The following is a 27582-nucleotide window of genomic DNA, read 5'->3' as shown; positions in this document are numbered from 1 at the left end:
GGTAAAAGAAACATTCACCATACCATACTTGTATTTTTGACATTAGAAAATATAAATTAAAATCACTCATGGCCTTTTAAAGAGAATTTTATTTTGAGTGGTTCTTACAAAGATTGTTGCAATATGAAAGTCATTTGTTTGATAGAAATATCAAGCTGTCTTGTCAAACACACTGAAGTAACCCAAAAATATATTTCAGAGCTCACAGAGCTTAAAAAGAGCAAAGATTATATGCAACCAGACAAAACCTATTTCTGCATTTCCTGTTTCCTGCTCAGACTGTGTTGCTTACCACACTGTATCTGTACATTTGAGGAAATGCAGGGATCATTTTGTTTGGAACCTTAGACACACCAGAACACACAGTATTTACAAAGAAACTTTTACAGATACATTAATTGAAAAGTTACCATCAAGAAATTGAATTTTTGAATCTCCCTTTCTTGCCAATTGTTTATCATAACGCAAGGTGAATTACTGACTAAAGTCAGGACTCATTTAGTTGTCTTTGAATTTCCCATATACAGAACACTAAATATGTATTCCAGAAACCATATTTCTGTTAAACCATTAGCCAAGTGTCAAAATTCATTTAGTGAAATGTAAAATGTAACTGCTGCATAAAAAGTTAGGCTTCTGAAACATTAAAAACGTCATTACATCCTTGTCTGCCTTTTACAGAAAGTACATTTGTCTAAGCTATTTCTCAATTCCTACAGATCACCTTAGTCAATGTTCTAAATGTACATTTACAAGGCAGAACAAGAAAACAGCTTTGTATACGGTGGAAACTGCTAGTTAGGGAGAATGAACACCACTGCATATTCCTGCTATAACAGCTTTCTCTCCTCCAGGCAAGGTAACAGGAATCGCATACAAATGACAGTAGACCCTTTCCTTTTGTTTTACCTAAATAAAAGATAACTCAGGTTTGAATCCTCTTTAAAAAAAAAAGCTATGTACATAAGGGACTAAATTCTCCTTCATCGTCGAACAGGAACCAGTAGTTGTGTTGCTGTCATGGAATCAGGGAAGAGGTTGTGATAAGTTGGGAGAGGTACATATGCAGCTGTAATCATTTTACCTGTCGAAGAAAAGAATCTTTAATGTTTTTATTTCTCTTCAACATTTTAATTGTAACAAATTACAAGAATTTTGGATAAGACTTACCAGCAAACCATCTTCCATGCAATGCATTTACTGCAGCAATGGCTGCAGCAATTGAAGGGCACTTCACATACACGTTGCCCTGAAACCCAAAAGAGCCAATTATTATTATTGAGTGCAGGCCCTCTATGGGCTTCTTCTAGATTAAGTCTGAAACCAATTATGTTCTATAACCGTGTGCATTTGCTTTTTACTCATTTCATTAGGGCTATGTAATAAACATGAGAAAGTAACTTTTCACCTAAATTCTTATACTTTGTGACGATAGGGAGTGCTGCTGTCACTCTATTTAAGGGGAGGGAAAACAATCCCAGAGACATGAAAGTAAAGCGAATTCTGTTAATTTTCAAAGCCGTTAAGCAGTTTATTATGTACAAGATGGGGTCCTGTCCCACCACAGCAGATAATTTTGCTTTTTCACCACTACCTTTGTGATACCTTATAAATCCAACTTTCTTGATGTGTCTATAATTTTCATAAGTTGCTTTTGCAACATCAATTTATTTTCTGTTGGTACACTGTCTTTTCTGCAACTTTTAAGTTGCAAATCTAATTAAGCTTCAAATACTTCAACAGTAGAAAGGAAAGAAAACTTTGCAAATTCCATTTCTATATAATGTAATGATGACATCATTTCAGAATTAAAACATTCAGCAGAAACCTAACAATCACCAACAAGTATGCTGTCAATGAGTCATTTATCTATTAGGCAACTACTATGTATTAGGAACTCAGTACTGAGTTTTGGGAGATAAAAATGCAAAAGACAGTCTTTGCTTTCTTCAGCTCATAGTCTAATGGAGGAGACACAACATGCAAATACTAACTATACACAAACAATGTCATACACAGGATAAACTGGAATAATCAGCAGAGAAAAGGCACTAGAATTAAGAATTTGGGAAAGATCTTACTGTAAGTGGGATTTTAGTTATGACTCAGAAAGCAGGAGGTGTCTCTTGGAATACTCAATGGTTAGCCAGAATGCCAATTAAGTTATTACTACCGTTTACCCCATTCAGAGCAGATCATACCTGAGCTGAATTTTTGTCAACATAAATATGGATGACTCCTCCATGTTTGTTACATTCTTCAATTACATCATCTTTAATCTCTGTATCCCAGCCAAGTTCATCTTCCCTGTAAAAGACAAATGTCAAAATTATGATCTGTATAAAGCTAAGGCTTCTGAAGCTATACCTATGTCTAGGACAAATCAATTTCCTCCCAACAAACTCCACCTCTTTTATCCATAAGAAATATATTGAAAGCATTTAAGAGTAATCAGTATAATGTCCAAAATCCATTCTTCCTAATTTTTTTTCTAGCAACTGTAAATGGTCAAAAATTCCAACAGTAATTTCAAAATATAAAGATTGATCACAGGGAAAGAGAAAATTTAAAAATTCAAACCACCGGTTAAACGCTACATAGGTCTATGACAAATCTTTTTCTTTCACAGAATATACTCCAATTTCATGCTTTGAAATTCATAAAAGATGTGATCTAAACAGTGAAAACAGGACCAACAAATAAAATTGACAAAAGCAAGGATTTTAGATTTACAGATATTCTGCAAAAATTCATTGCTTACGTTTGAGGGTTAAACATATTGGAAAGCTGGAAACACTGTGTTGCAAGGGGCTGCACAGAAGCGGCTGCAGCTAGAGCTGTAACTACAGAGAAAAAAGAAGACAAAAGATTTTGCTTTAAAATCCCAATTATCCACCAATTTTACACCTACTTTGTGACTCATTTTATCCAAAGTTATATTTATTTTGTGGAAAAAGTGATTCAGTTTCTGAAAGATTATTTGTGGTCCTGCCCAGCATATATTACTTTAAATGAAACTCATTTTCAGAAATATCTGAAAACAAAAATCCCAGATCAAGAACCTGGAAAAATTAAAGGAAAATATGGAGAAGAAATTGGGAAGCAATCCGAAGAGAAAGGTGGAAAATGTGATGGGAAAGATAGGGACTATATTTGAATGCTCCTAACCTAGGGTTTATCAAGTAAACGTTCAGTTAAAAAAAAAAAGCTTTTGCAAAATCTTACTTCCTATTTTACTGTCATTAACTCTCTACAGGCCCCTAATAACTACTTGCCTGAAACCAATGGTAGCAACCGTTTCTGCTCATCCTGAATTAATTTACACCCCTCCTCCCTCCCCCCATGCATGGCTTCATACTGCCAGCAGATAAAGATAATGTACCTGGCCACTTTTCTGGGTTCAAAACCCTTTCAATATTTCTTGTACTGCCAACGAATAAAGTTCCAACTCTGTTTTGGTCTTGAACACCAGACTTAGATCTAGCATCATGGAATCTCTAGATCAGTTAACTTTTTATGTGTCATTAACTCCTGAGTCAGTCTTTTGAAATTTTGTAATCACGTTTTCAAATATATACAATTAAAAACACATAGGAATACAAAGAAAACTAATTAAAATGAAGATTCACAAAACATTAAACAAATAAAATCACAGATACCAAGTTAAAAACTCCTCAACCCCTGCTTTAGGTATTATCACACAGTCCTTTATTCCAACTATTTTGAGTTCCATCAGAATAGATATTCATCTCAAACTATCTACTTGGCTTTCTAGGTTCCATTCCTCAGCTTACTTTACCCTAGGCCTGGAACAAAATGCCTCTGGCTCCTGAAATTCTGCCTTTCTTAACTGCCCAGCTAAGACCTCCTTATTTTACCGAAATCCGTGAGGATTCCTTTCCCCAATTCATGCATTGTTTTTCTCTTACGTCATTAAAGAACTTCACATTTCTCAACCCAGCTGGCATAAGCTGTTAATTCATTAAGATCATGGACTGAATCTTAAGATAAGTGGCCTACTATATACCATAACAGTGCCCATTACATATTAGGCACTAAGAAACTGGAAAAATTATTTCTAGCTTAGAGGATGGAATGGTAGTCAACAATTTTTCTTTACATGTCTTGAAAACACAGAATTATGAAAATCATGGCTTCTGTCAAAGAAATGAGTGAAACCCAGTCTATTTTACTTGATAACACAATAAAATTCAGAAGTGTAACTGAACTTCACAGTATTGGCAAAAAAGAGACGGAAGAAAAAGCTGACTGGGTTGCATCTTCTTTTAGACCCAGGAATTCCTACGCAATTCACTACGTTTAGCCTCAAAGATGAGGTATACCTCATCTCAGTTGTACTACTTGGAGGCTCACTGGAGTCAGAGCAGAGCCTATCCTGAAGTCAAAGGGCCTTTCACCCACCAGGCCTTTAGACACTTGGAAAAAGGTTCCTGTAGGAGAGAGGGTAGAAGGACCACCATCAAAAAAGGACCAATTTATTCACCCAAAGCCATGGTACCCAGGTTGCCAGTCAAGATGAAATTTAAAATTCCAAATTATTAATAATAGTAAAAATTTTGTCAAACTCTTTTATATGGCAAACAAAGATTTAAAAAAGTTGAAAACTTACCCTCATTCTGTTGGGAAAGTCTGGTTTGTAAATCTAAAAAAGAAGAAAAGATGATACTGGCTCAATGCAAGAATAATGAGAACCTCACAAATAGGATGACTTGAAGAAAATATTAACAGATATCCAAAAAGGCAAAACCTCTTTTTGTTTATTCCAAATTAAACACTGAGGTCTTTATGTATCCAAGTGGATAATACCATTTGCAATTAATGTTTTAGGGTCACTATACTATTTATTTTGAGCCTCTTACCCAATCTTTCTCCTCCTTCTCAGTGCTCTCTTAAACACCCACATACAAATCCACACATACACAGAATCCACCTCAACAAGGAAATCCCAGCTTTTTTGGGGGTAAATGGGGAGGGTTACAGGTGATATGTGGAAGGGTACCAAAAGTTAGATGAGCAGAGAAACTAAATAATTCAAGATTATTGACTACTACCTTCATCTGTAACAGTAAGACCCCCCCCCCCGAAAAACTTCAAAACATAGATCCTAGTATTTGTTAAATAATATTGGTGCCTTTTAGACACAATGTCTTCAAGCAGTAGCATTGGTGACTCTTAAGGGACCATTTTTTACCTTTACCCAGCCTATCCCTAATTATGCTCTCCATGGCACTTACAGGTATTCTTAGCCCAGGTGGTGACAGTCACTAAAGAGATGGTTGCTGTATCCTGAGTAATCATAAGTTAGTAGAAAGCAGAGATTATGACTAGGTACTTTGCTCAGCATCTAGAAGGTGCCACAAAAAGTAGACATCTGAATGTTGTCCAATGGAATAAGAATTTTCTCAATCTACTTTGTAGTTTTCTACTGGATAGTAAATGGCTGTCCCTAAACTACTGATTCAGGGGTAGGCAGATAGAATTCATAGAGGCAGGCCTGTGTAACTCCAGGAATTCACATGTTGCCTTATGAAAAAAGGTATGGGTTTGGTAAGACTAAAACATCAGACACTAAAAACTGGTCACAAAAAATAAAAGTTTAAAAAAAATTTTTTTGAAGTCACCTGCTTAACTTGAATTGGCTACTAAATAAACAACAGTTTGCTGCCCTTGTCTCTACCAAGAAAAATATTCTTCAGAAAAGAAATTCTAAGGGGCAGCTAGGTGGCTCAGGGATAGAGCACAGGCCCTGAAGTCAGGAGGACCTGAGTTCAAATCTGGCCTCAGACCCAACACTTGACACTTACTAGCTGTGTGACCTTGGGCAAGTCACTTAACCCCAATTGCCTAAAAAGCCCCCCCCCAAAAAAAAAAGAAAGAAAAAGAAAGAAAGAAAGAAATTCTAGTATTTTGGAGGTAGGTATATTTTACCTTTAAACTCCCTTGGCAACTATTTCATACTGAAAATGTTTTCAAGTAGGATAGAAAAATATACAGTATAGCATCTGCTTTATAAGGCCCATGCCCTCAAGGGATCTGTTACCTTCTCCTCCCCACCCCAGAGGAGATCACAGCCCACCCATATTATGTGTCTGGTGACTGATTCTTATCCATGCCTTTACCAAATCCTCAAAATTAGCTTACTCTAGCCTTAACATGTGTAGATAATAGTGTAACATTTAAGCTGTTATTTCTTACTACACATAGTAAGTGCATTTAATACATTCCTGAATTTAAAAACCTAAAGGAATTCTAGCTAAAAGATACAGAACCACTTTAAATGAATTCAGAAAAAGGAAGAAAATGATTTATAAAATGAGGTGGTATGTGCTACACAACTGTTTCCAATATGTTAAGTTTATATGGTGTAGTATAAAAGAACATTAATAATCTGGAGTTGAAAGACTGGGATTCAAATTTTTTTTTTTTGGGGGAAATCACTTAGTGGCTGGGCTTAAGTTTCCTCAATTGTTTAAAAAAAGATGGGGGAGGGGGGAGAAAATGTTCCCATTCCAGCTGTCAATATATGACAGCTTTCAGAGTACATTTGTAGCTAGTAGAACTAAACTTATGTAGAACTGATTAATGGATGTTGCCTATAAGAACATCTGCCTCTTTGGCACTAGGCTTTATCCTTGGCTAATTCCTATTCAAACTTTAATCAATGAGAAAGACAAAGAGGTTCCATTCATGAAAGATGGTTTTGGTTAGTTCACTATTAAAAAGATCCTGTATTAATTACTGCAATATTTAAGTTCATTTATTTTAAAGTTTGGGGGAACAAGGTGGTGCAATGGATAGAGCACTGGCCCTGGAGTCAGGAGGCCCTAAGGTCAAATCTGGCCCCAGACACTTACTAGCTTGTGTGACCCTGGGCAGGTCACTTTCCAAAAAAACTCTAAAAAGTCCATTCTACATCCTTATGTTAATAATAGCAGCACTTCTTTATGGCTCTGAGAAGTAGTTAAAGCATAGAAAAAAGACAAATCATCAGGAAATTAAAGGAAAGCTAACTATTTGACAGCATTCAAACAAAAAAAAATCTAGGCAAATAGTGCTAGTTGAATTAAAAAAACCCTCAAGAACTGAAAAACTAGAGATTTAATTCCTACCTGCTACAGCTCCAAATGCTAAAGATCCACTCATTTGCAGAGCCTGTTGTGCTGCTGGAGGAATCTGTAAACCTGTACCTTTAAAAGAAGCAGTAGGTAATATTTATGTTAATTTTGTCTTTTAGAAAAACAAAACAAGACAAACAAAAAAAACAGTGGAGCTGCTATTCCCTCCTGAGGAAACAAGGTTTTTATAATTATGTCTGTCTTGACTACAATTAGAAGATCCTTTCTATTATAGCAACCACTTCTCAGTGAAAAGTCCAAAGTATACAGCAAAGGCAGGTAGCAACAGATTTCACTGTGATATTCTGTTAACTTATAGCCATAAAGGTATTTAATTACCGATTCATGGTCTAGTTCACTTATAATCAAATACATGATAATTATTTAAAACAATTTATGCCATTTTCCCTTACCATAGGATAGAGTCAATAAACAATTGCTGTTAACCTTTAAGAGCCAGGGTTTATATACTTCAGATTCTGACAACAGTGCCCAGAACACAGCAAGCACCAGTAAATGCTTGCTCACTGATAGGTGATGTCCCCATTACATCTTTTATACTCTTTTAGATCCTTGCAAGAAACTTACCTTCTGCAAGTCTTGCCATTAATTGGAGACGACCAGTTGTTCCCAAGTCAATTCCAGTCCGTTCCAGTTCATCACTATCCAAAAATGAACTGGCACTGGAAGCATCAGTACGCTCAGTAACATGACCAACTTTCATAGGCCTGCCTGCTAATTCAAATCCATTCAGTTGTTCCAATGCCTTTTTGGCACATTCTGAATCTGAAAACTATAGAATTAAAATTGTTTTGTAAATTAATCTGCGTATTTAAGTAGACAGGATGTTTAAAGCATATACATATAATACTAGAAATTGCTAACTTTTTTTTTTGGAAAAGCATTTAAATTTATGATGTATTTGCATTGAGGGAATATATTTTAAATGATCTCTGATCCCAAATTTTTACACTCTTTGAACTCCAAGAAGACTATGAGCACCACATCCTTTTGAAAAACAGAAAGCAACTCTGCAAAGGGATATAGCCCAATCCAGAATTCTCCACCACAGATGACAGTCTCTTCTCATGTGGAGGCACAGGATCAGGCCTCATATAATAAGCCTACTGAGCCCCACTTTATCTGATAGGCATGCTTGGGGTAAAAGTATGCCAATCAAATATTTCATCATTATCTTTCAAGGTTATTAGGCCAACTCACTAAAGGAAATCCTAACAATTAATCTTTTGGTAAATTTCCCCCTTATTCTGTTTTTTCTTTTCTTTCTTTCAAATTCAATCTAACAAATATATATTAAATGCTTACTATTTGCGAGGTACTGTACTGAGGCTGGAACATACAGATCATGAAGCAGAGTAATATGAAATCAGGCTTAAAAGGCTGGTTGGAAAAATTAGAAGGCTATTATGATAGTTCCAAGAGAGGTGATGAGGACCTGACTAGAGTGGCGGCGGCTATGGGAGTGGAAAGAAAGGGAAAGCTGTGAAATGCTACAGAAATAGAATCAATTGAACTTGGCAACTTATTAGATATTGTGTTAAGGGACTGGGGGAGAAGAAAGCGTTAAGAATGACACTGAGGTTAGGAATCCAGGTGACTGGGAGTACAGTGCAACTACCAATAAAAACAGACTTTTGGAAGAAGTGCTTGGGAGTGGGGGAGTGTACATGATGCTAAATGCTATTTGGAGCATGTTGAATTTAAGATACCAATGACACATCCCAGTAGAAATGTCTACCAGGCAGTTGGCAGCATGAAACTAGGATTTTGATGAAGTATTAGAACTGGATATATAGATTTGGGAGTCATCTACAGCAAAATAACTGAACCCATGGGACAGATGAGACCACCAAGGGAAACCGTGTAGAGATCACCATGAGAGTATACAAGTAAAATCTCCTTATATTCAACTCCACAAAACATCCAAATTCTTTTGTCGTATTGGAATTTTGTTAGAACTGAATCACATTTCTAGCCTGCAGGACCTAGAGAAAAAAAAAATGAGTTGACACCCAGCCTCAGTATATCTCAATGGTTAAAAAAAAAAAGCAAACTGCAATTGTAAGAATGGAATTTAACTGGGAAAGAGGAGTGTTGTCACACATACAAAACCACTCTTCCCTTCTGCCTAGCAGATCTTTTTCATCAGTGGATGAGTTAGGTAGATCTTTGTTTACTATGTTTTAGGATTTGAGATAAAATTAAGCTGTCACAAGTAGAATCTTTCTTGAACATTTATACCGTTAATGACAATTAGCTTCAAGACTATTTTCTTGTTTCCAAAACAACCAGTAACCAAAAATGTTATGGATAGACTGAATTTGTAGAATGATGGAGTGGATGTGAAATGTATTCACAAATTCAAGGAATATTAAACATTCAAATCTATTTAAGCAAAAATGTTGTTTTTAGCTCATGTATTTAAAGTACACTTATACAGAAATCCTGTAACACATTAGAAAGCTGTTTAATTTTAGGCAAGCCAATTTACCTTTTTGGCCTAAATTTTTTCATTTGTGAATGAAATACTGTTATAGAGTATGTCTCTAAGCTAATTCTCAATAAAAATTGTGTAATCCCCAAGATTACAAAATGACAACCAAATCCAAATTCACACATTTGGGGGACAGAAGAAATAAAATAGATTAAGGCATTTTGAAAAATTCTTATCACACTAATTATTAATGAAATTATATGTGTATGCAATGTTCAGTTATATATGACACTTTATTTTCATTTAGGGCTCTGCAGGCAGTCAATATAGTAAATCTTTTCCCTAGCCATGGAGCAATTATCTCCAGAAATAAAAGTAACTGAGATTGAATAAAGCAAATAAAATGTTCACTCAAAATCAGATTTCAATCCAGGAAAGCTGGATTGAACTTCATGATAGGGTTGATGAATATAGGGTTACCTAAGTAAATGAAAAGAGCAATCAAAATTGTAGGAAGAATATTTAAAACCAGGAATCATGGATTTAGAGTAGGAAAGGGATCCCAAAGACAATTTGTTCAACACACTCATTTTACAGATGAAGAAAATGAAGACCAAGGAGGTCACATTACTTCTCCAAGGCCACCCACTCAGTAAGTGGAAAAGCCAGGATTCAAGCCCAGATCCTGTTTCCAAATCCACCACTTTTTCCACTGTACCAGAATAAAAGACCTTTATATATTTAATTGCTTCCAGAAGACCACCATATACTAAACTCCAAAAGGCCAAGAATTGATCTAAACTTTGTGTCCATAAAAGCCTAAAATGAATGAACTCTGCACACATCAAGTTTTTGTATTCTCTGTAATCATTTCTATTCATTCTAATGCACCAATATATTCCCAACTAGCAACTCAATGCAACAAGCATTTATTAAAAGTCTACTACCAATAAATCTACAAGAATTTACTAAATGCTTATGTGTAGACAGTAGGCTAAGTGCCAGTAACAATACAAAGAGAAAAACAGTTTGCACTCCTTTAAATGTTCTTGGGAAGAAACAAGATTATTTTCTAATATTTCAACTTATACACTAGAAAATATTAAAGTAGTATATATTCAGATAGGATTTCCTCCTATTGCAAATCAGTCAGTAATCAGGCTTTACTCTAAAATAAGACATCAACTTTAGACCCTGATATTGGCTAATACTAGAATAATCAAAACTTACCGTAATAAATCCATATCCCTTAGACCGACCAGTTTCACTATCCATCATCAGCTGAATGCTTTCAATCTGAAATTGGATCAGACAATTGACTATAATGCATGATGAAAATTAGTGTGAAGAGCTCAATGAAAATGTGTTAAAATACAGAATGAGACTAATATTAAATAGAAACTCTTAAAATTTTTTTAAAGAGGCATCCATGTTTAAACCAAATATCGGAAATTTCTAACACAGACTAAGTCTTTTCTGTCACCTTACTAATCAGACCTTTTAAAAGATTATCAAATTTCTCTGATAAAGGCTTCATTTTTCAAATATATAGGAAGCTGACCCAAATTTGTAAAAATAAGAACCATTCCCCAAGTGATAAAGATCAAAGAATATGAAGTTTTCAGAAAAATTAAAGTAAAGCTATTAAGTCACATAAAACATACTCTAAATAATAATTAGAGAAGTTTAAATTAAAACTGTGTTGTAAGAAACGACAAAGGGGTGGTTTTGGAAAAAACATGGCAAGATCTATATGAGCTGATACAAAGGTAAGTAAGCAGAACCAAAAGAACATTGTACTTAATGGCAATACTTTAAGGATGGTCAATTACAAAAGACTTAGCTATTCTGATTAAGATAATTCCAAAGGACTGAGGATGAAAAACACTATCCACTTACAGGGACAACTGATCGAATTCTGAGCGAAGCTTGAAGCATACTTTTAAAAATATTTTCTTGTCCCCCTCCCTCTTTTGCGATGTAGCTATTAATATGGAAACATCTTTTGCATGACTTTGCATGAACAATGGGTATCATATTGCTTGCCTTTAAATGGGTGTGAAGCAGCTAAAGGGAAAGAATTTGGAACTCAAAATAAAATGAAAGTTAAGAAGACTTTCTATGGACAGTGCCATAATTTTTCTATTCTGTGAGACTATTAACATTTCAATTTAAATTATTAATCTTAAAGTCAGGAAATACAACAAGTCCTTGGGGGTAAAGGACTCAGATTAAGTTATTCAGTTTAGATTAGAAGGACTGAGAATTTGAAAAAGAACTCACCCTGCCAAAAGGCTCAAAGATTCCACGAAGCATATCTTCAGTTATGTTAAAGTGTAATGATCCTACATAGAGCCTCATAGGTCCAGCACTTCCTTTCTGTAGGTTATTTGCCATTGCTGCTGCTCTATTCTTTTCTGCCTACACACAAATGAAAACTGACCATTAACAATGATTATAGGCAAAACACAACAAAACCAAACATTTTCTGATGTATTTCAAGTTAAGATGATTCCAAAAATGTTAAGTGGCATTTCCTCAATCATATCCATGCCCATTTATCTAAATTTTTTTGGCTAAGAACCCATTATATATAAGGGAGTCAAAGATAACTACATTATCTTTTGGAGACTATATAACCCGATCTGCTCATTGATAACCAAGTTTCTACTAACCCTAGTTCTTTTGCCCTCAGTAACCCAAAACCGTTAACTTACTAAGCAGAAAATGTTACACACCTACACATCTTAACAGTGAAAAGTTAAATATATCAAAATCAAATGATATTTGTAAAGCACTTAAGTGCTTCTATAAGAGGACTATACAAATATTTATTACTTTTCCTCTTTCCTAAATTATCACCCAAAAAGGAACTTCTAAGACAAAACCTTCAACTTTCAATTTTTTTTTTGTCACGGACAATCTCAAATAGTGGACAGTCATTTATAAAGTACATTCATATTTTTGTGAAATAAGGTAAGTTCATTGTATTAAAACAGACTTTTAGGCAAAACAGAAATTAGCAACTTGATCTGATTTCACTGACATTATTCTTTTTAAATAAAAGATGGACAATAAAACATGCTGGTGTTCTTATCTGTTAAGTAAGTTGTGCATAAAAGGTTAAGTATAATAGCATTAAAATCTCAATTGCCCAAGCCATAAGCATCATGTGATGATTTTAAAAATACTAAATATTGTGTTTCTGTGATGGATGACTTAACTAGTTAAGCTAACACTGATATTAAACTTATAATCGTGGTAAACAGGGGTAGTGGCAGAGAAAAACTGTAAATAGACCATATCAAGATAAAAAGGGAATTAACTCTAATAAAAATTCCCTAACTAGCAGAAAATTAAATTACCTGTGAGGCCTGTACAATGATAGGCACTCCTAAGACACGCTGGCCAGTTAATCCTATTGCTAGAGGCACTGAGCTAACATCAACAAACTCTACATAAGCAATTCCTTTGGATCTTCTGGAATTTCTATCAGAAATCATTCTTACATCACGGACCTGTAACAAAAATAGGTAGAAAAGTAAGTTCTATAAAACTAGAACATTGGAGTTAGTATTAATTCTATACCTTTACATTTGGAAAGAGAAAGGCATCCCATTTTCTATCTTAGAAGAAGTACTATATTTAACACGCAAATATCCCCAGAGAGTTTATTTTAGCTGGAATGAAAAAAGAGTAGTTAACTGGTGAAGGAGTAAGGGTGACAGTAGCAATGGGGCCTAGGGCAGAAGCTATTCTGCATTCTACTCAACTCAAGATTATCAATTAGTTTTTACTCACTTAATACTGTAATACAGTACACAGTGCCAGCCAAATGCCTGTTGATTTATCACAAAGAGCCATTTCCATGTCTTGGCAGTAAGGTCATATGAATAATGCCTTAATAATTTGGTTCCAACAAATAATTCTCTACTAGTTCCCTTTTAAGTAGGGGTTTTTAGTCTATTTTTTGTGTCATGCCAGCCTGGGAAAGTCTATGAAACTCTTCTCACACAGATTTTTAAATAAAATATTAAGAACCCCCAATTTTAAAGCACTGTTTACATGGAAAGAAAACTAAAACATTAATATTGTTTCCTAAGAATCAAACGTATGCCCAATTCTTTTTTTACGATCTCAAACTTCTTAATCACAAGTACAAATTTCATTTATAATCTCAAAAATTTCCAACAAAAGCTTCATGCCCAACCCTTTCCATTTTTCAAATACTGAACATTTTTGGGGTATCAGTTTGGTGCCATTCATCCTGAGGTCACATTATAGATCTAACCCCCTCATTTTACATGAGAAAACTCAAGCTCAAAGTAAGATCACTTGCCAAAAGTCAGAAAGGAATAATAAATGGCAGAGTTAGGATCAACCTAAGCTCTGACTCCAAATCATGCCTTCCTTTTACTACAGATTATGATGGGTAAATATGGTTTTCAACTACAATGAAATAATTTTGACATCCTGAATATAACATTACTAAGTTTACCTGAAATTTATTAAAATATTTATTTCTTCCTTATTATTCTTTCCCCCTCCACCACTTTTCCCTCCTAGACTTATCTTTGCTACTACCCATTTGTAATAAGCAAGATAATTACCTTTCCTACAGTAGAAAAAAACTCCTCCAAATCTCTTGGTCTAATTCTTGCTGCCAGCTGCATGCAGAACACAGTCCTAGCATCTCTTTCCTCTGGAGTAAGGTTGTCAATAGGTTCTCTGAAGAGAGAAACTAAGTTAATACCTGCTTAAATTCTAACCACAAAGTTAACAGAATTTTAGAACGTGAAGGAAAGGACTTTCAAGATAACTCTTAATAGTCTAATTCACTCAATTTATAAGAGGCCAAAGTGGTGAAATAACGTGTCCAAATAAGAAGTAAAACTAGGACTATAATTCAAACTCCCCTGTTTCTGAATAAACTGGGAATTACAAGTTCTTTATGCCTACAACTATCTCCACAAAGATACCAGCTGCATAAATCAAATTCCATGACAATAAAACCTCCCTAGATAATTTTTCAGTATCATCTGGGAACACAGCTTTTATTCCTGTAATACCACCTAAGCAAAAGTCATTCCAGTGTACATTCTCAAATACTATCAATATGGGCTGGCAAGCTTGTCAAAGCAGTTCAAATATATCTGGGGGTTTAGATGTCCAGTGAAAACCCTTACATTTCACCATATGTAATTAGAAACCCAAGGTTTCTTCTATTATACTTCACTACAACCACCCTTAGAAAATGGCAGAGCTCTTCAATTTTCATAAATGAAGTTCTTTGAAGATGAATAAACATAGGATGGGGCAGGAGAGCACTGTTGTGTATTTAGGCTTTAAAGAAACCTTTTCAAGGTCCTATTTCAAAATCTGCTTCCTACCCCCAAAGAAGCAAAGCAAAACAGAATAATGCATCTTTCTAAGATTAAGAGGAATATTCTGTCATGGATTATCAAATGCCATTTACATAAGGAGGAGATGTTTAGGAATAAATGAGCATTTCTCTATACTAAGAGGGAGTCCTTTTCAAGGACAGTACAGCATTAAGCTTTAAGAGGTATCATACCAAGTTTGAGAATTACACTAAACTTTTTTTTTTTGATTGTAGTAAAAACCACAGTGTGGAGCTTAAGCTAAAAAGAGCATATAAGCTACTCAAATGGGAAGAAAGTGATATACTCAAAGCATGGGAGAGGAATGATTAAAATAAGACTTGGCTATCAACAAATGAAAATACTCAAGAAGTCACTGTAGGTATGTATGTTTCCTTGAAGTTTAGCAACCAAATGCACTCTGGGGACCAAAAGGGCCAGCAAAATACAGGTATCATCAAGAATCATACTGGAAACAAAGTAGAAAAAATGAATGCCTGACTTTTTATAAAAATCAGTCAATTTCCAGTATCCACCCCTGAAATGCTATTTTTAAATGCATAAATGTAATCCTGATGAGTGCACTTCAAACAAGACAAAGAACTGGCACAGCTGGAGAAGATCCAGAGAATAACTAACAGGATACAGGGATTAGAGGAATTTCTTTTATGTAAATATAACTAAAATAGATATGACCATGAAGGGCATAGTAGGATAAAAGCTTTTTTTTTTTGGCAAATCCAGAATTATAAAGTATACATTTAAATGGAATCAAATTATACAAAGTAGTTCAAAATAAAGTACTACTTTACATAATGAATAAAACTTCTAAAACTTGTTTTCACAAGTCATACTGTGAATATAAATTCCAATTGAGGGCATGGATAAATTCATGGATGATAAATGCCTAACAGATTTCTCAGTGAAGCAAAGAAAATCATGTAGATTTGTTTTTTTCATGGTGGAAAGGTATGGGGGAAGAGAATATAACCTTAACCTTCTGAGGATGTCATGGACGGACAAAACACTAGGTTGGATGGACAGTTGGTCTGATGAAGTCTGATACTTCTTATTTTACAGCAGCAAAGAGTCAATTAGGAAAATATCAAGTTTAGGAAAACAAATTAGTAGTCTGACTCTATCTCCTGTGTCACATTAAGCTAAATGCAGTAATAAATTTGAACTTTAATGAGTTTCACAATATTGAGTTAACACACACCAATAGCAGTGCTATTGTTATGGGGACTCTTAGTTCATTAAGAGGAAAAGTTCATTTTTAGATACACCATTAGCACAGTATAATTTTGGCCCTTTTTAGTTGCATAGTTATTTTTATAAAGGGGAAAAAAGAAAGCTGTCAACAACGTGTTGGGATTTTAGGTATCTTAGTAAATATGGGCTATAAGAGTAAACTTGCAAAAAGAGCAAGGTACTATGTATATACCAAATTACTAAACATAGTTAAGTTTTTCAGTAGCATAAATTGCCTAAGTTTTAGTAAAGCTGAAAGCTTGTGAGAAGATAAGAAATAGGGACAACAGCTACCTCACAGGGCTCTTGTCTTTTCTGAATGGACTTTTGCTTCTTGAGCGGCGTCTGCTGTAAAGTTAAAAGTTTCAGAAGTTACCCAAACAAGAACACCACACTAGTTACTTGAAAAACAATTTTTTAAAAAAAACAATTCATAAGTATGTTTAAAAACCTTAATTTGATGCTATGAGGCAACCCAATCTTTCCACGGATGGCACTGTTAAATTTTGGTCCGGAGCTATAAAGAAAAACACAAAGATTAAAAGGAATCCAATTATCTTAAAACAGTTATTAAAAACAAGTTCACAGATCCAGGTTAAGAACCCTTGACGCTCTAGGAGAAAATTTCTAGTATTTTGTGCCACAAAACTGTACAATGATCACCAGTTTTTAAGAAGAAAATGTTTTGTATTGCTCCCCTAATTCCAGGTTTAATTTGAGAAAAATTTCATCAATGTCTGGTAGAGGTGCTTTCATAGAGATTACTGTGCACTTTTGTTTTCAGGACATTAGTTTGGATTCAGTGATTTTTTTTTTAAATAGCCTTTATCTTGAGAAAATAATTAAGTGGTATGTTTGAGCTGTTGGCTAGCTTAAAGTAATTTATTTTATTTTTATTAAAAAACAAAACAAAACACCCCACCAAAAAAATCTGGTCTGTATCAGAATTAACTATGGGTTGGTTAAAAGATCCTTTAAATAAATCTTAGCACCTAATTCATAGATGTCTCAGGTATAAATGTTGCATGTTTAAAAAATTAAAAATGTCCTTCAGTCAAAGGATAACAACCAGCTGTCATTTTTCAGAGGTGGGTGGTGGTATTGTTGGAATTAAACCCATAAAATTCCATTATTTGTCCTTTCTACTTTAATAACATGCCACCTATGAAAAATAAAGTATACAATCAAGATGGCTAAATCTTAGATGGTAGATTTGTTTTGTAGATTTTCAATACCCCTACAACGTTCAATCGTTAAAATGTAAATCAAAATGAAGCAAATTTTTGGTACTTTTCATTTTAATAGCTCTGCCCCATTATTTTAATGTGAACTTCTGCTAAGTAAATCTTATTTTACACGGATTTCTTATAATAGGAAAATAGTGGAAATATTTTTTGAACATAAAATATATATTCAAAAAAAATCTTTATAAAAACATAATTAAATATTAGCAATACCACCACATTGCAGAAAAGTTTATTTAATCTCTATTATAATTTCATACTCTTTGGAAAGTTGCTAAATAAAATGCTGAAGTTAAAAAAAAGCACACATTGGCAGAACTTCTTGCTTTTTAATAGCAATGATACTGTCCTTTCATGCGTAGTTTATGTAGCAAATCATTACTTTTCAGCTTATAGCTATTATTTTTATAGAATTTACTGGGAGCCACAGACACCAATCCTTGAATTTTACAAAGACTGAAAAGAAGCCCAGAAAGGTGGTATGTCTTACAAGGAAGATTCACACAGCTAATTAATATAGAGCCGGGTCTAGATGTTACGGACTCGTCTTGATTTTCAGTTTTGTGCAAAGAGTTACATGTATTGTTACTACGGTGGGAATTCCTTAAGAGTTAGCCATTTGGCTTTTACCTACTTTAATATGTCGTATTTTCCCAATGTGACCAGAACATTTCCATTCCAGTGAACACTGAAAATTAATCAGCAAATCAGTTTTTATGTTGACAGTTCTATTCCCAAATGTTTTGACTTTAAACTTTTCTTTCATAACCTCACTGTAACATCAAACATGGCATTATATTCAAATTGTCACGTCATTATCAGGAAACCCAAACAGTGAGAAACATAGATTTTTCAAGATATGTGTAGAAAACTGGGGAAAAAAGGGTACCCCCTAAAATCCTTTCAGATTAAAAAAAGCTTTAGTAAAAGTGAATTCCATTGTGTATGTTCTCTTGTGTGACTTAATATTTAAAAATAAGAAATATCAAGCAATACGAATATTTACTAACTGAAGGATTTGTAATAGTTAATAGTTTTCTCAAAGATGAAAACATAAATACTGCTTAGAAAAAGTCCTTTGTCATTTATCTATTTCTGCAATTTTTTCTTTCTTGGTTTGGACCACAATGACATCTATTCATGAACTTGGTACATCATAAATAGCACTTTTGAGTCCACTGTCAATAGCTTAGAAGTTCATTATGTAAAGTAGAACATAGTTTAAATAATGCTACTTTTACTGAGTTTTTCTTTTCAGGGGGGATAGGAAACTGGAGCTATTTGATCTTGCTCAAGCTAAAAGTATGGTGACCAGTCATAGGCCCTTTCCTACTACTGAATTGTACAGAAGCTTTGACCTGCTTGCTTCATTTCTGACTTGGGCTGGTTGTCAATTTTTAGGCAGCCTAGTTAGTGAGTTTTCCTAGCCCTGGAGGTGCATAATACTGGTGCTTGACTTTGTACAGACACCCAGTTAATTTAGTTCTGCAGTCAATCAGAACTCCTAAGTTTAAGTGATCCACCAACCTCATTCAGCCTTCCCGGAACCAGGAATTATAGGCATGAATCACCACACCTAGCTAAGTTTCTGGTTTTTCATTTCACTACTTTCAGCTTTTGAATGTCATTAACCATATTTTGCCTTTAAGAATCTGTTAGGATCCTCAAATTCAAAGATATGTCTCTTATCATTATTTTTAATAACCTGATTTTCAAAGGATGATTCAAGAAAATGATGTCAAGAGGGCAGCTAGGTACCACAGTGGATAGAGCACTGGCCCTGGATTCAGGAGGAACTGAGTTCAAATCCAGCCTCAGACACATAACACTTACTAGCTGTGTGACCCTGGGCAAGTCACTTAACCCCACTGACTAGCCAAAAAAGGGAAAAAAAAGAACACGATGTCAGACTATAAAATTAATAGGGAATACATACTAGGGACTTCGATAGCGGCCTCTGAATCGGCGCTCTCTACTTCTAGAACGACTTCGTCTTCGTTCTTTGCTTCGGCTACGTTTTCGTTCACGGCTTTTGCTCTTTTTCCTTTCCCTGTCTCTGCTTCGTTTCCGTTCCTTACTTTTGCTCCTCTTTCGGTCATGACTTCGACTTCTACTCTTGCTTTTTTTTCTCCTGAAAAGAAAAGATTACATTTGTTTTGCAATTTCAAAATAAGTCTAATTTCCCTTTCTTTGGCGTCACTCATTTTACTTTTATTTTATAAAATTTCCTTGATATAAGTCACCATTACATATGAAGACACTCAAGAATAAACCTAGAAAAAAACCCCAAAAACCAAAACCTTCCAAAATGGAATCAACATTTTCCCCGAACCCTACTTCTACCTGCTGCTACAAAATTTCAGCATCAGTAGTTTGCATTAAATGACCTCTTATACTCCTACTAGATGCAGCTGCTGATAGATAGTGCTTCCTAGACCAATAGCAGAAGAATGGAGATGGTTATGAGGTCCTCCACTGGCTAATACTTTAAGTGGTAGGGAAAATCAAGTTCTTGCTTCAAGTCTCTAGTTGGTATGTATGGTCAACTCATATTCTCAGGTTCAAAAGTGAATTTATCTAATCAAATTTGGGGCCAACTTATATATAACTAGTGAACTTGACCTACTGTAAATCAAGAAACACATCAAAATTGGTAATTAAAATTAAGAGTTGCGAATGCAGTTTAACCATTATTTAAATAGATATACAAAAAACTCCTACACTGCCCTACATTTAACCTTACTCAACCCTTATGACTTAAATGTTTCTCTTCTTTAAGATATGGGAAAAAAGCCCATAATTAAGCTTATTTTCATTTTGCTTTGAGGATAACAAGGAACTTACAAAGCACTCTGACAATATCCTAATGCATGATCAAATGATTTTAACTGATATGCCTAATTTTCTGGACTTAGTTAATTGTTACATGAGGATGTATACTGAATTTATATTTTCTCTTGTGCTCACATCTTAGATGACCAAGACAAGAAATGGTTAAATTCGGTTAATTAACCCTATAGGCAATTTAGGATCCTACTTAAATAGATTGTCAATGAAACCCAGTAATACTTTTAACATCACTAAAAATTGCAAACGGATCATATGCTGCTCTTTCCTACTACAAACTCCCCATATACACAACCCAGTTAATTTACAGAATGATGCAATTGTATTCCTCCCTAACCCACCCAAGTTAAATACCTAAAGATAAGATATTCTTTCAACACCATTTATCAAGAGAAAAAAAGAAAAAAAAGTCTTTTTTTTCCCTCTAAAGAAAGTCAATTTGCAGTGGCTGAAAGTTCAGGCATTCACTATTAGTGACATATTCTAGGCCCTTGTGTTATTTTGAAATGTAAACAATTTTTAATCCAGATGAAGAAATTTAAATGTAAAAAGTAGCATAAGAGCAATTATGATCTGCCTCAGAGATCCTAGAAGCAGGTCATCTGGGAATGCATTGAAAATAGAAAATGGAAGACACCCACCTTCTGGAATCTTGAAACCCACACTCCAATCACAAGGAGATGTAGAGCTTTCCAAGGAGGCAGAAACTTTGTCTAAAATTTCAAGATAATCCACCTGACTGTCAGAAATTTATATGCTAGTAGCACATGTCAGAAAATTAGGCTACACTCATTATTTATATAAGTCATCATAGTAATGCCCAAAAAGGCAATAGATATAACATTCCAACTTTGTTGCCTGGAAAACCTGACATTGTTATCATATAGGTTGCTGAAGGATTTTGAGAGTAACAATCAAAAACTTTATTTTCACTCAACAAGTAGGGCAGGTCAACTAAAAATAAGTAAATAAAGGCATGCCCTACAAATACTACTTAGATTTAGATGAAGGCATCTGCTTACTGATATCAGGCCATTAAACAGCAAAATGAAGTGGACGACCTCTTGTACTTATCATTGGCCCCAAGACCAATTCAAAGAAAGGGTTGCTACCCCTTTCACCAGCTGCTTCAAAAGATTCTTGTCCTCATGGCAGCTCCAGTCAGGTAAAAGGCTGCATTAACTATAATAGTAACATACTATACCAATTAGTCAACTGAATTATTTGAATAAAAGCTTAAGTATTTAAGTGTTTCTTTAGAAACCTAAATCAAATGAAAGAGATTGAAATTAAAATCTATGAAACAGGACAGACTTTGCTACACCTAATTTGGAAGACAATACTCAAATTCTTAATTTTAATTCTGTACAAATATTTTAAAGTAGGCCACTTACTGGATTAGGTTTTTGTTGAATAACGTCTGTCGTAATGTCTGTTAAAACTTGTACTTGAATTTGCCTTATTCCATATATAGGGAAATCTCAATTTTAAACGTAATACACATTGGTATTTGAAGTTATTCTAAGGAAGGAGAATCATTTGTTCAAATATTGTACAATACCTACACTAAGGTAGCCAAAATGTTCCGTTTTTGTTATCTTCATCTTTGGGCCCATCCTTTAACGTCTTATCCAATATTTGTAAAATGCATATTATGTCAAATTGGCTCCACTGACTATAAATGCATTAACCATAGCTTTCTTTCAGATCAACTAAATAAACTGATGTAAAGGTATCCTATTATGTTTCTGGCTCCACACTTCACATGAGCTTAAATATTTTAAGAATTGAAAACCTTTTCTCATTTGACAATATTTTTACATGATGCATCTATTTGAATGTAAGCTCCTTGAGGTTAAAGACTTGGTTGGTTTTTATCTTTTTGTCTGCATAAAATATATTAGGTGTTTTATTTTTGTTAAACTGCTTTTGCTAAATTTAGTTTTTCTCCAGAGTGAATGAAATCATATTCACTTAAATCCCAAACTTACACATGTTTTTATTCCCAGTGATATTACTGGCGGCAACCTTGGTCAAAAAGGTCAGATTTAATTGCATCATAATCAATAATTCAATGTCTTGATTATCCCAAACATACATTTTGTGGTTCAAATTGCTTTCCCAAAGACAGAGAAATGAAACAAGTATGTATTTGGTCAAAAGGCCCAGTGTTTGTTATTATCTGAACAAGACTAGAACATACACAGAGTATGTTGGAATAATGGGCAAGTTGTTTTTTTCAAAATATACCCTTAGGAAGCAAATAACAGTAATATCTTCTTCCTGTGTTTTTAGTTAGAATTTAAGTGAGCTTTCTTGGTTTCTTGTTTACAAGCTTTTATAACAGGGGTAGGGAGCAATGTCAGAAAAATGGATCCCTGTGATTAGTCATCCATAATGATTATCTGCATCAGAAACCTTTGATACCATATAATTTTAGTAAAGAAATATTTTATAAACCTCTAAATAATCCCACCCCACTTCAGTTTCTCATTTAAAATCACCCCTATACTAAAGGAAATTGTCTACTTGTATTCTACACAAGCCTAGAAGGCTCTTTTCTGTTCTCTTTAAGCCCTTTAATAATAGTTCTACCATTTCCATTTATTTACTTGAGTCAGGGTGTAAAACATTATCATAATGCTTGACTAAGTTTGGGATTAAGATGAAACAAGGTTTACATCTAAATCCAAAGAGATGCCAGTAACAAGGAATACTTGGTGATACTGGGAAAGTATAAAAATATTCATTCCTTTAAAGAATTACAGCCCACAACCAAGAAAGTTATTTCTTCGTATCCACTTAGGATGTAGGGCTGCTTTTCCTCTCTAACTGAAACATGATATTCAGGCACGAATTACTCCCATTCAACTACATACTTAGATGTTTTTGCAGTTGCAGAGACTGCCAATATCCTAAGGCCATGCATAAAACCCTTCAAGGCACATTGGAACCTCTCTTTGAAACACCTGTTTGCTTCTGAGTACATAATTCAATATTAAGCTAAAGGTAGTAAAACCCCACAAATAATAAACGGTTTGTTCCTAATTTCTCTTTGTGACAACTGCATCCTAGAATCCCCAACTGAAATTATGTAAAGACAGGATATTCTATTTAAGTTATTCCCATCTCTCTAATTCAACAGGGACTGTATAGGTTTTGGATATTATACAAAAATAAAATTTTCTGGTGTAGTATATCCAGATAATAATAATGATCTATTTCATTAACAAATTAACACATCTTATCTATTTTATGGAAATTATATCTACCTACCTAACAGAGTTGTTGTAAGGATGCATGAGGTAGTGTATAGTGAAGAACTTTGAGCTCTTAGGAGGAAAAGAGCCAAAAAAGAACCAAATGAGTATTTATAATCATTTTTGCAATATGTATTATATGCGTCATGAATACAATCAAAAATGTTTCAATATGACACATTTCAAACACTACCCGAAACATACATTTAATGCTGATACAAGACTTCTAAATAAGATCACAGGCATGAGAGCTACAGGGAACTTATTTGCTATAACCTCCTTTAAACAGGTCAGACTACCCAGTTTCTAATTGGAAGGGTGTGGGTCCAAAGCACACATATTATTTTGGGTTCTTCATACACCCACAGAAAACAAGATGCTTCAGGGGAAGAGACATAACTTGAGGAAGGGAGAAAATGCATTAAAACTCTGTACTGTGATTACAAAAGGGAGCTGAGCAGCTTTAAACTATTTTTGGCTTTGACAGTAATATTATATGTACGATTTGGGGAAAGCAAGTTCTTTCAGTGCCCTAGTTTCTCCTTTTAAGTTCATAAAGCACATTCTGCTCTTCCATAAGGCTCAGAAGATGATGTTGTGAAGATACAGAACGCAAGAGCAATACATTTTTTTTGGAAAATAATTATAAAGACCAACAAGTAGTCGAAATCTCAAAAAACTGCCTATTAAACTTTGGTTAACAACAATACACAAAGTAGGTCAAGTTCTAAAACAGGCAAAACCAAAAGGCTCCAGAAGGAAAAATTTCCTTTCTAAGGATCCAAGTAAATAAATGACACTATCAGTAAGTTCTTGACTATTATCTTTAGGTTCCATGCTTTAAATAATAAAGTCTATCCCCCCTGAATCCCTTCCAAAAACTTACTTCTTGCTACGCTCTTCATGGCCGTTAGCACTGCTCAACTTGTTCTCATCCTAAGCAGGGTTGATAGAAGAACATCATGAGGACGAAGTGGAAACATTTCAAGTTGTCAAAGGGTAAAGGGAACAGGAATAAAAAAATACAAGACAATTTAAAAACTAATTACTTATTTATAGTTTAATTTGGAAAGCTATAAAAAGAATTTAGATGGGTATGTTTAACCACTTTGCCGTTTACATTTTAGGCATACAATAAAGTGCAAGAATTATGCTGTCCATATAAAACATTTTAAACTTTAAATAAGTTATCCTATAGATTTATAGCGCTGAAGTGGTTAAGTGGATAAATGTAATTTCTATAAAACATAAAGACTCATGTTTAAAGTTTTATTCCATGAACTATGTCCCTTTCATCAGTACCACGGCTATATTTCTGCCTAAGCCCCAAGTGGCCATGCTAGCAGCCAGCCACTATCGATTTCCTGTGACCGATGCCATTCCTGAGATCTTCGCCCATTTTCGTTGGAGGGTTGGGACTGTAAGAGCTTGATGCCACCTCTGTCACACATCTCGCCCTGAAGCAAACAGGGATTCACACTGCTTTAGTAATGTTGACTCCCAAGAACCCAAGAAAGTCATTAATAATCCACCAGTCCAGCCTAAACATTCCCTATTTCCATACCTGTTTTACATGGAAAAATATCCATGTTAAACTATGGGTAGCACAAAAATCTTAACATTACACATTATGAAAGTAGCTCTTTCAAGATTCTATGTTATTACTTAAAACTAATATACAGTGTTTACAGCTAATAAATACTCATCCACAATTGGTACCACATGGTCGAGCTACACACTCCAAAACAAATATCGGTTTTATTTTTAAAAATCACACCAGTTTTATTTTACTTTTACTTTACACCAGTTGTACTAAGAGTATAACTGCTAACTTATAAAGTCTACAGTTTGTGAAACCAGTGATAATGCATGCATATAGTTAACATTTTCACCACCATCTGGTGAAAGAATGAAAAGACAGTATAGTTTTGCTGCCATAGAGAAATGGGTCAAAAACTAACTACTCTACATCATCCAAAACATTTAAAAAAAAAGATTGTGTGAAATATTATAGCAGGTCCTAATTAAGTTATTACAAAAGTAAGGACAGTACAAGTTTTAAAATAACACTGCACTGTGATACTGCCTCTTTAGTTTGCTAAGAAATTTCTGCTCAGGGATCCAAGAATTTATCATGTGCTTTTAACTTAGTAGCTGATTGTAACCTGACCTGTTTTTATGATTTTTCTATCACCAGTCGTCTACACCAAAAAAATAAGTTAAAAATGCAACTCTCACTCATTACTTGAGTTGAGAAAACTTTCCTCATTAAAAGATTTACTTGCCACAGACTGGTAATAAGATTATTCTTGGACCCCTGCTACTTTCCCAAACCATTGCATTCACCTTCTTGCTATACCAAACTGGAGCTGGTAATTCTTAGTCGAGTCATTTTACCTAGGGGACCACGGTACAGCGATAAGTCACTCAATTACTACCTTATGATTGACAGTTCACACTGGAATCAAAGGTGAATTCATGGGAGTAGAGGTGAGATATCGTTAGGCAAGTCTACAAAGAGAGATAGATGGGCATTTATTCATCACGCTGAAGTGAAACTACTGCACAATATAATTACATCAATAGCATATATTTACTTTGTAAGTTACATGTAATGCATCTCTGATAAGATAAATCAAGAGGGCTCCGGGGATGTTAGTTTACATTTCAGCAGTAGTTTCATGAATAATGCTAAATTAAGGAATATGCAAAACCTCACCGACATGTTTTTCTCACCTTCTTATAAGGAGCCTCAAGCATTGCTTCTATATCAATATCGTCTGCCATTCTTTCAGAACACCTATAAAAAAAGCAAAGGCGAGTTTATTAAGCCTGCATTTCACTTGATTGAGTTGGTTTCGTTATTAAACTCTTTCCCAACATCAGAAGTATCCTCAAGTTGTTTAGTAACCTAGTTACTTAATAACGCACTTTAATGCCGGGCAACTGGGATGCCTCGGTCAAGCAAACTGCCTGGGACAAGAACACAGAGAGGACTGCCTGCCTCGCATGTCACAGATGCTTGGGGTGGGGGTGGGGTGGGGTGGGTGGCCTACCTCACACTAGCCGGCCTACCTCACACAGGCCGAGGGCCGAAGGGGGAACCGCGGGCACCCACAAGTGGTTCACCAGCTTTAAGTGGGGGCACCCAGGGCCAGTTCTTGCCGCTTGCCATATTAGGGGCTGAGTGAAACTGCCTTAGGAAGGGCGGGGGGCTCTGCCCGGGCAGCGCTCGTCCCGCGCCATGTTGAGAGGTCACGGCCACCCCAGGCGCCCCAGCTATAATATAGGCCTGGCGTTCCCGGGGCCGACTTGTCGACGTCCGCGCTGGGGCTTCCCCGCCTCGAGGTTACAGTGCGGACCCTAAAACTCCTCGCCAAGCTGCCCGAAGGCGCGGCAACTTCCCCTTCGGCTCCCTGGCCTTCTCTTCAGCTCGGCTAACCCCTTCGGAGCCACCCCTCCCCCTCCTTCTTCCCCTTCGTGGCCACCCCGGCGGCTCGGCGCGGCAGCAAGGAATCCCGAGTCCCCTCAGCCCCCGGGCGGGGCCGGATCCATGCATGGAGACAGAAAAGGGTAATGAAAAGGAGAGTTAAGAGACCTATCGCCGAGACCTCTTACCTGTGCGGGCTCTCGAGCAAGTGTGGTGCTCGCGTCTAGAGGAGGCGCTGCCGCTGTGGCTGCCGCCGGGGCTACTGTTAAGCCGCTGCGGCCTGGGCCCAGGCCGCGGTCCGTCCCGCCCGCCCAGCCCGAGTTTCGGGCGCAGAGGGCGGCAGGGCCGGAGCGGATCTAAAAGAGAATAATGGGATTAGAAGACCCCCGCGCGGGTGAAGCAGGGCGGCGGCTTGCGGCAAATCGGTATCCAACCGTGCGACAGTGACTGCAACTCCCTGAAATGGCGGCCGCTGCTTTCCCAGTCACACACACTCACGAACACACATATACACACACGCAAACACACACACAGACGGGGCCACACAGCGCCCCCAGCACGGGCTCTCGCGAGAAACT

At 35.6% G+C, this 27582-nt stretch overlaps 1 protein-coding gene across 5 annotated transcripts; it reads right to left on the bottom strand.

The window, feature by feature from the left end:
* Nucleotides 1–71: 71 nt before the first annotated feature.
* On the bottom strand, nt 72–27582 carry RBM39 (RNA binding motif protein 39). Of its 5 annotated transcripts, none has more exons than XM_020998581.2 (17): nt 27193–27582; nt 26311–26374; nt 24461–24510; nt 19404–19598; nt 16675–16740; nt 16518–16568; nt 14202–14319; nt 12957–13109; nt 11875–12012; nt 10822–10887; nt 7725–7929; nt 7131–7208; nt 4631–4663; nt 2762–2843; nt 2202–2307; nt 1171–1249; nt 72–1084 (listed from the first exon to the last, which is right to left on the bottom strand). In XM_020998581.2, exons 2-17 carry the CDS (start codon nt 26359–26361, stop codon nt 984–986), a joined length of 1572 nt encoding a protein of 523 aa, XP_020854240.1. In that variant the 5' UTR covers nt 26362–26374; nt 27193–27582; the 3' UTR covers nt 72–983. The 5 variants fall into 5 exon arrangements, with proteins under 5 accessions (XP_020854240.1, XP_020854238.1, XP_020854242.1 ...); XM_020998579.2 differs by having other exon boundaries at nt 16518–16571; nt 27193–27579; XM_020998583.2 differs by lacking the exon at nt 27193–27582 and having other exon boundaries at nt 16518–16571; nt 19404–19595; nt 24457–24510.

Source organism: Phascolarctos cinereus, unplaced genomic scaffold (assembly GCF_003287225.1).
Source record: "Phascolarctos cinereus isolate Bilbo 61053 unplaced genomic scaffold, phaCin_HiC Scaffold_2;HRSCAF=192, whole genome shotgun sequence".
Classification (NCBI taxonomy): Eukaryota; Metazoa; Chordata; class Mammalia; order Diprotodontia; family Phascolarctidae; genus Phascolarctos; species Phascolarctos cinereus.
This window is presented reverse-complemented; position numbering and strand designations above follow the sequence as displayed.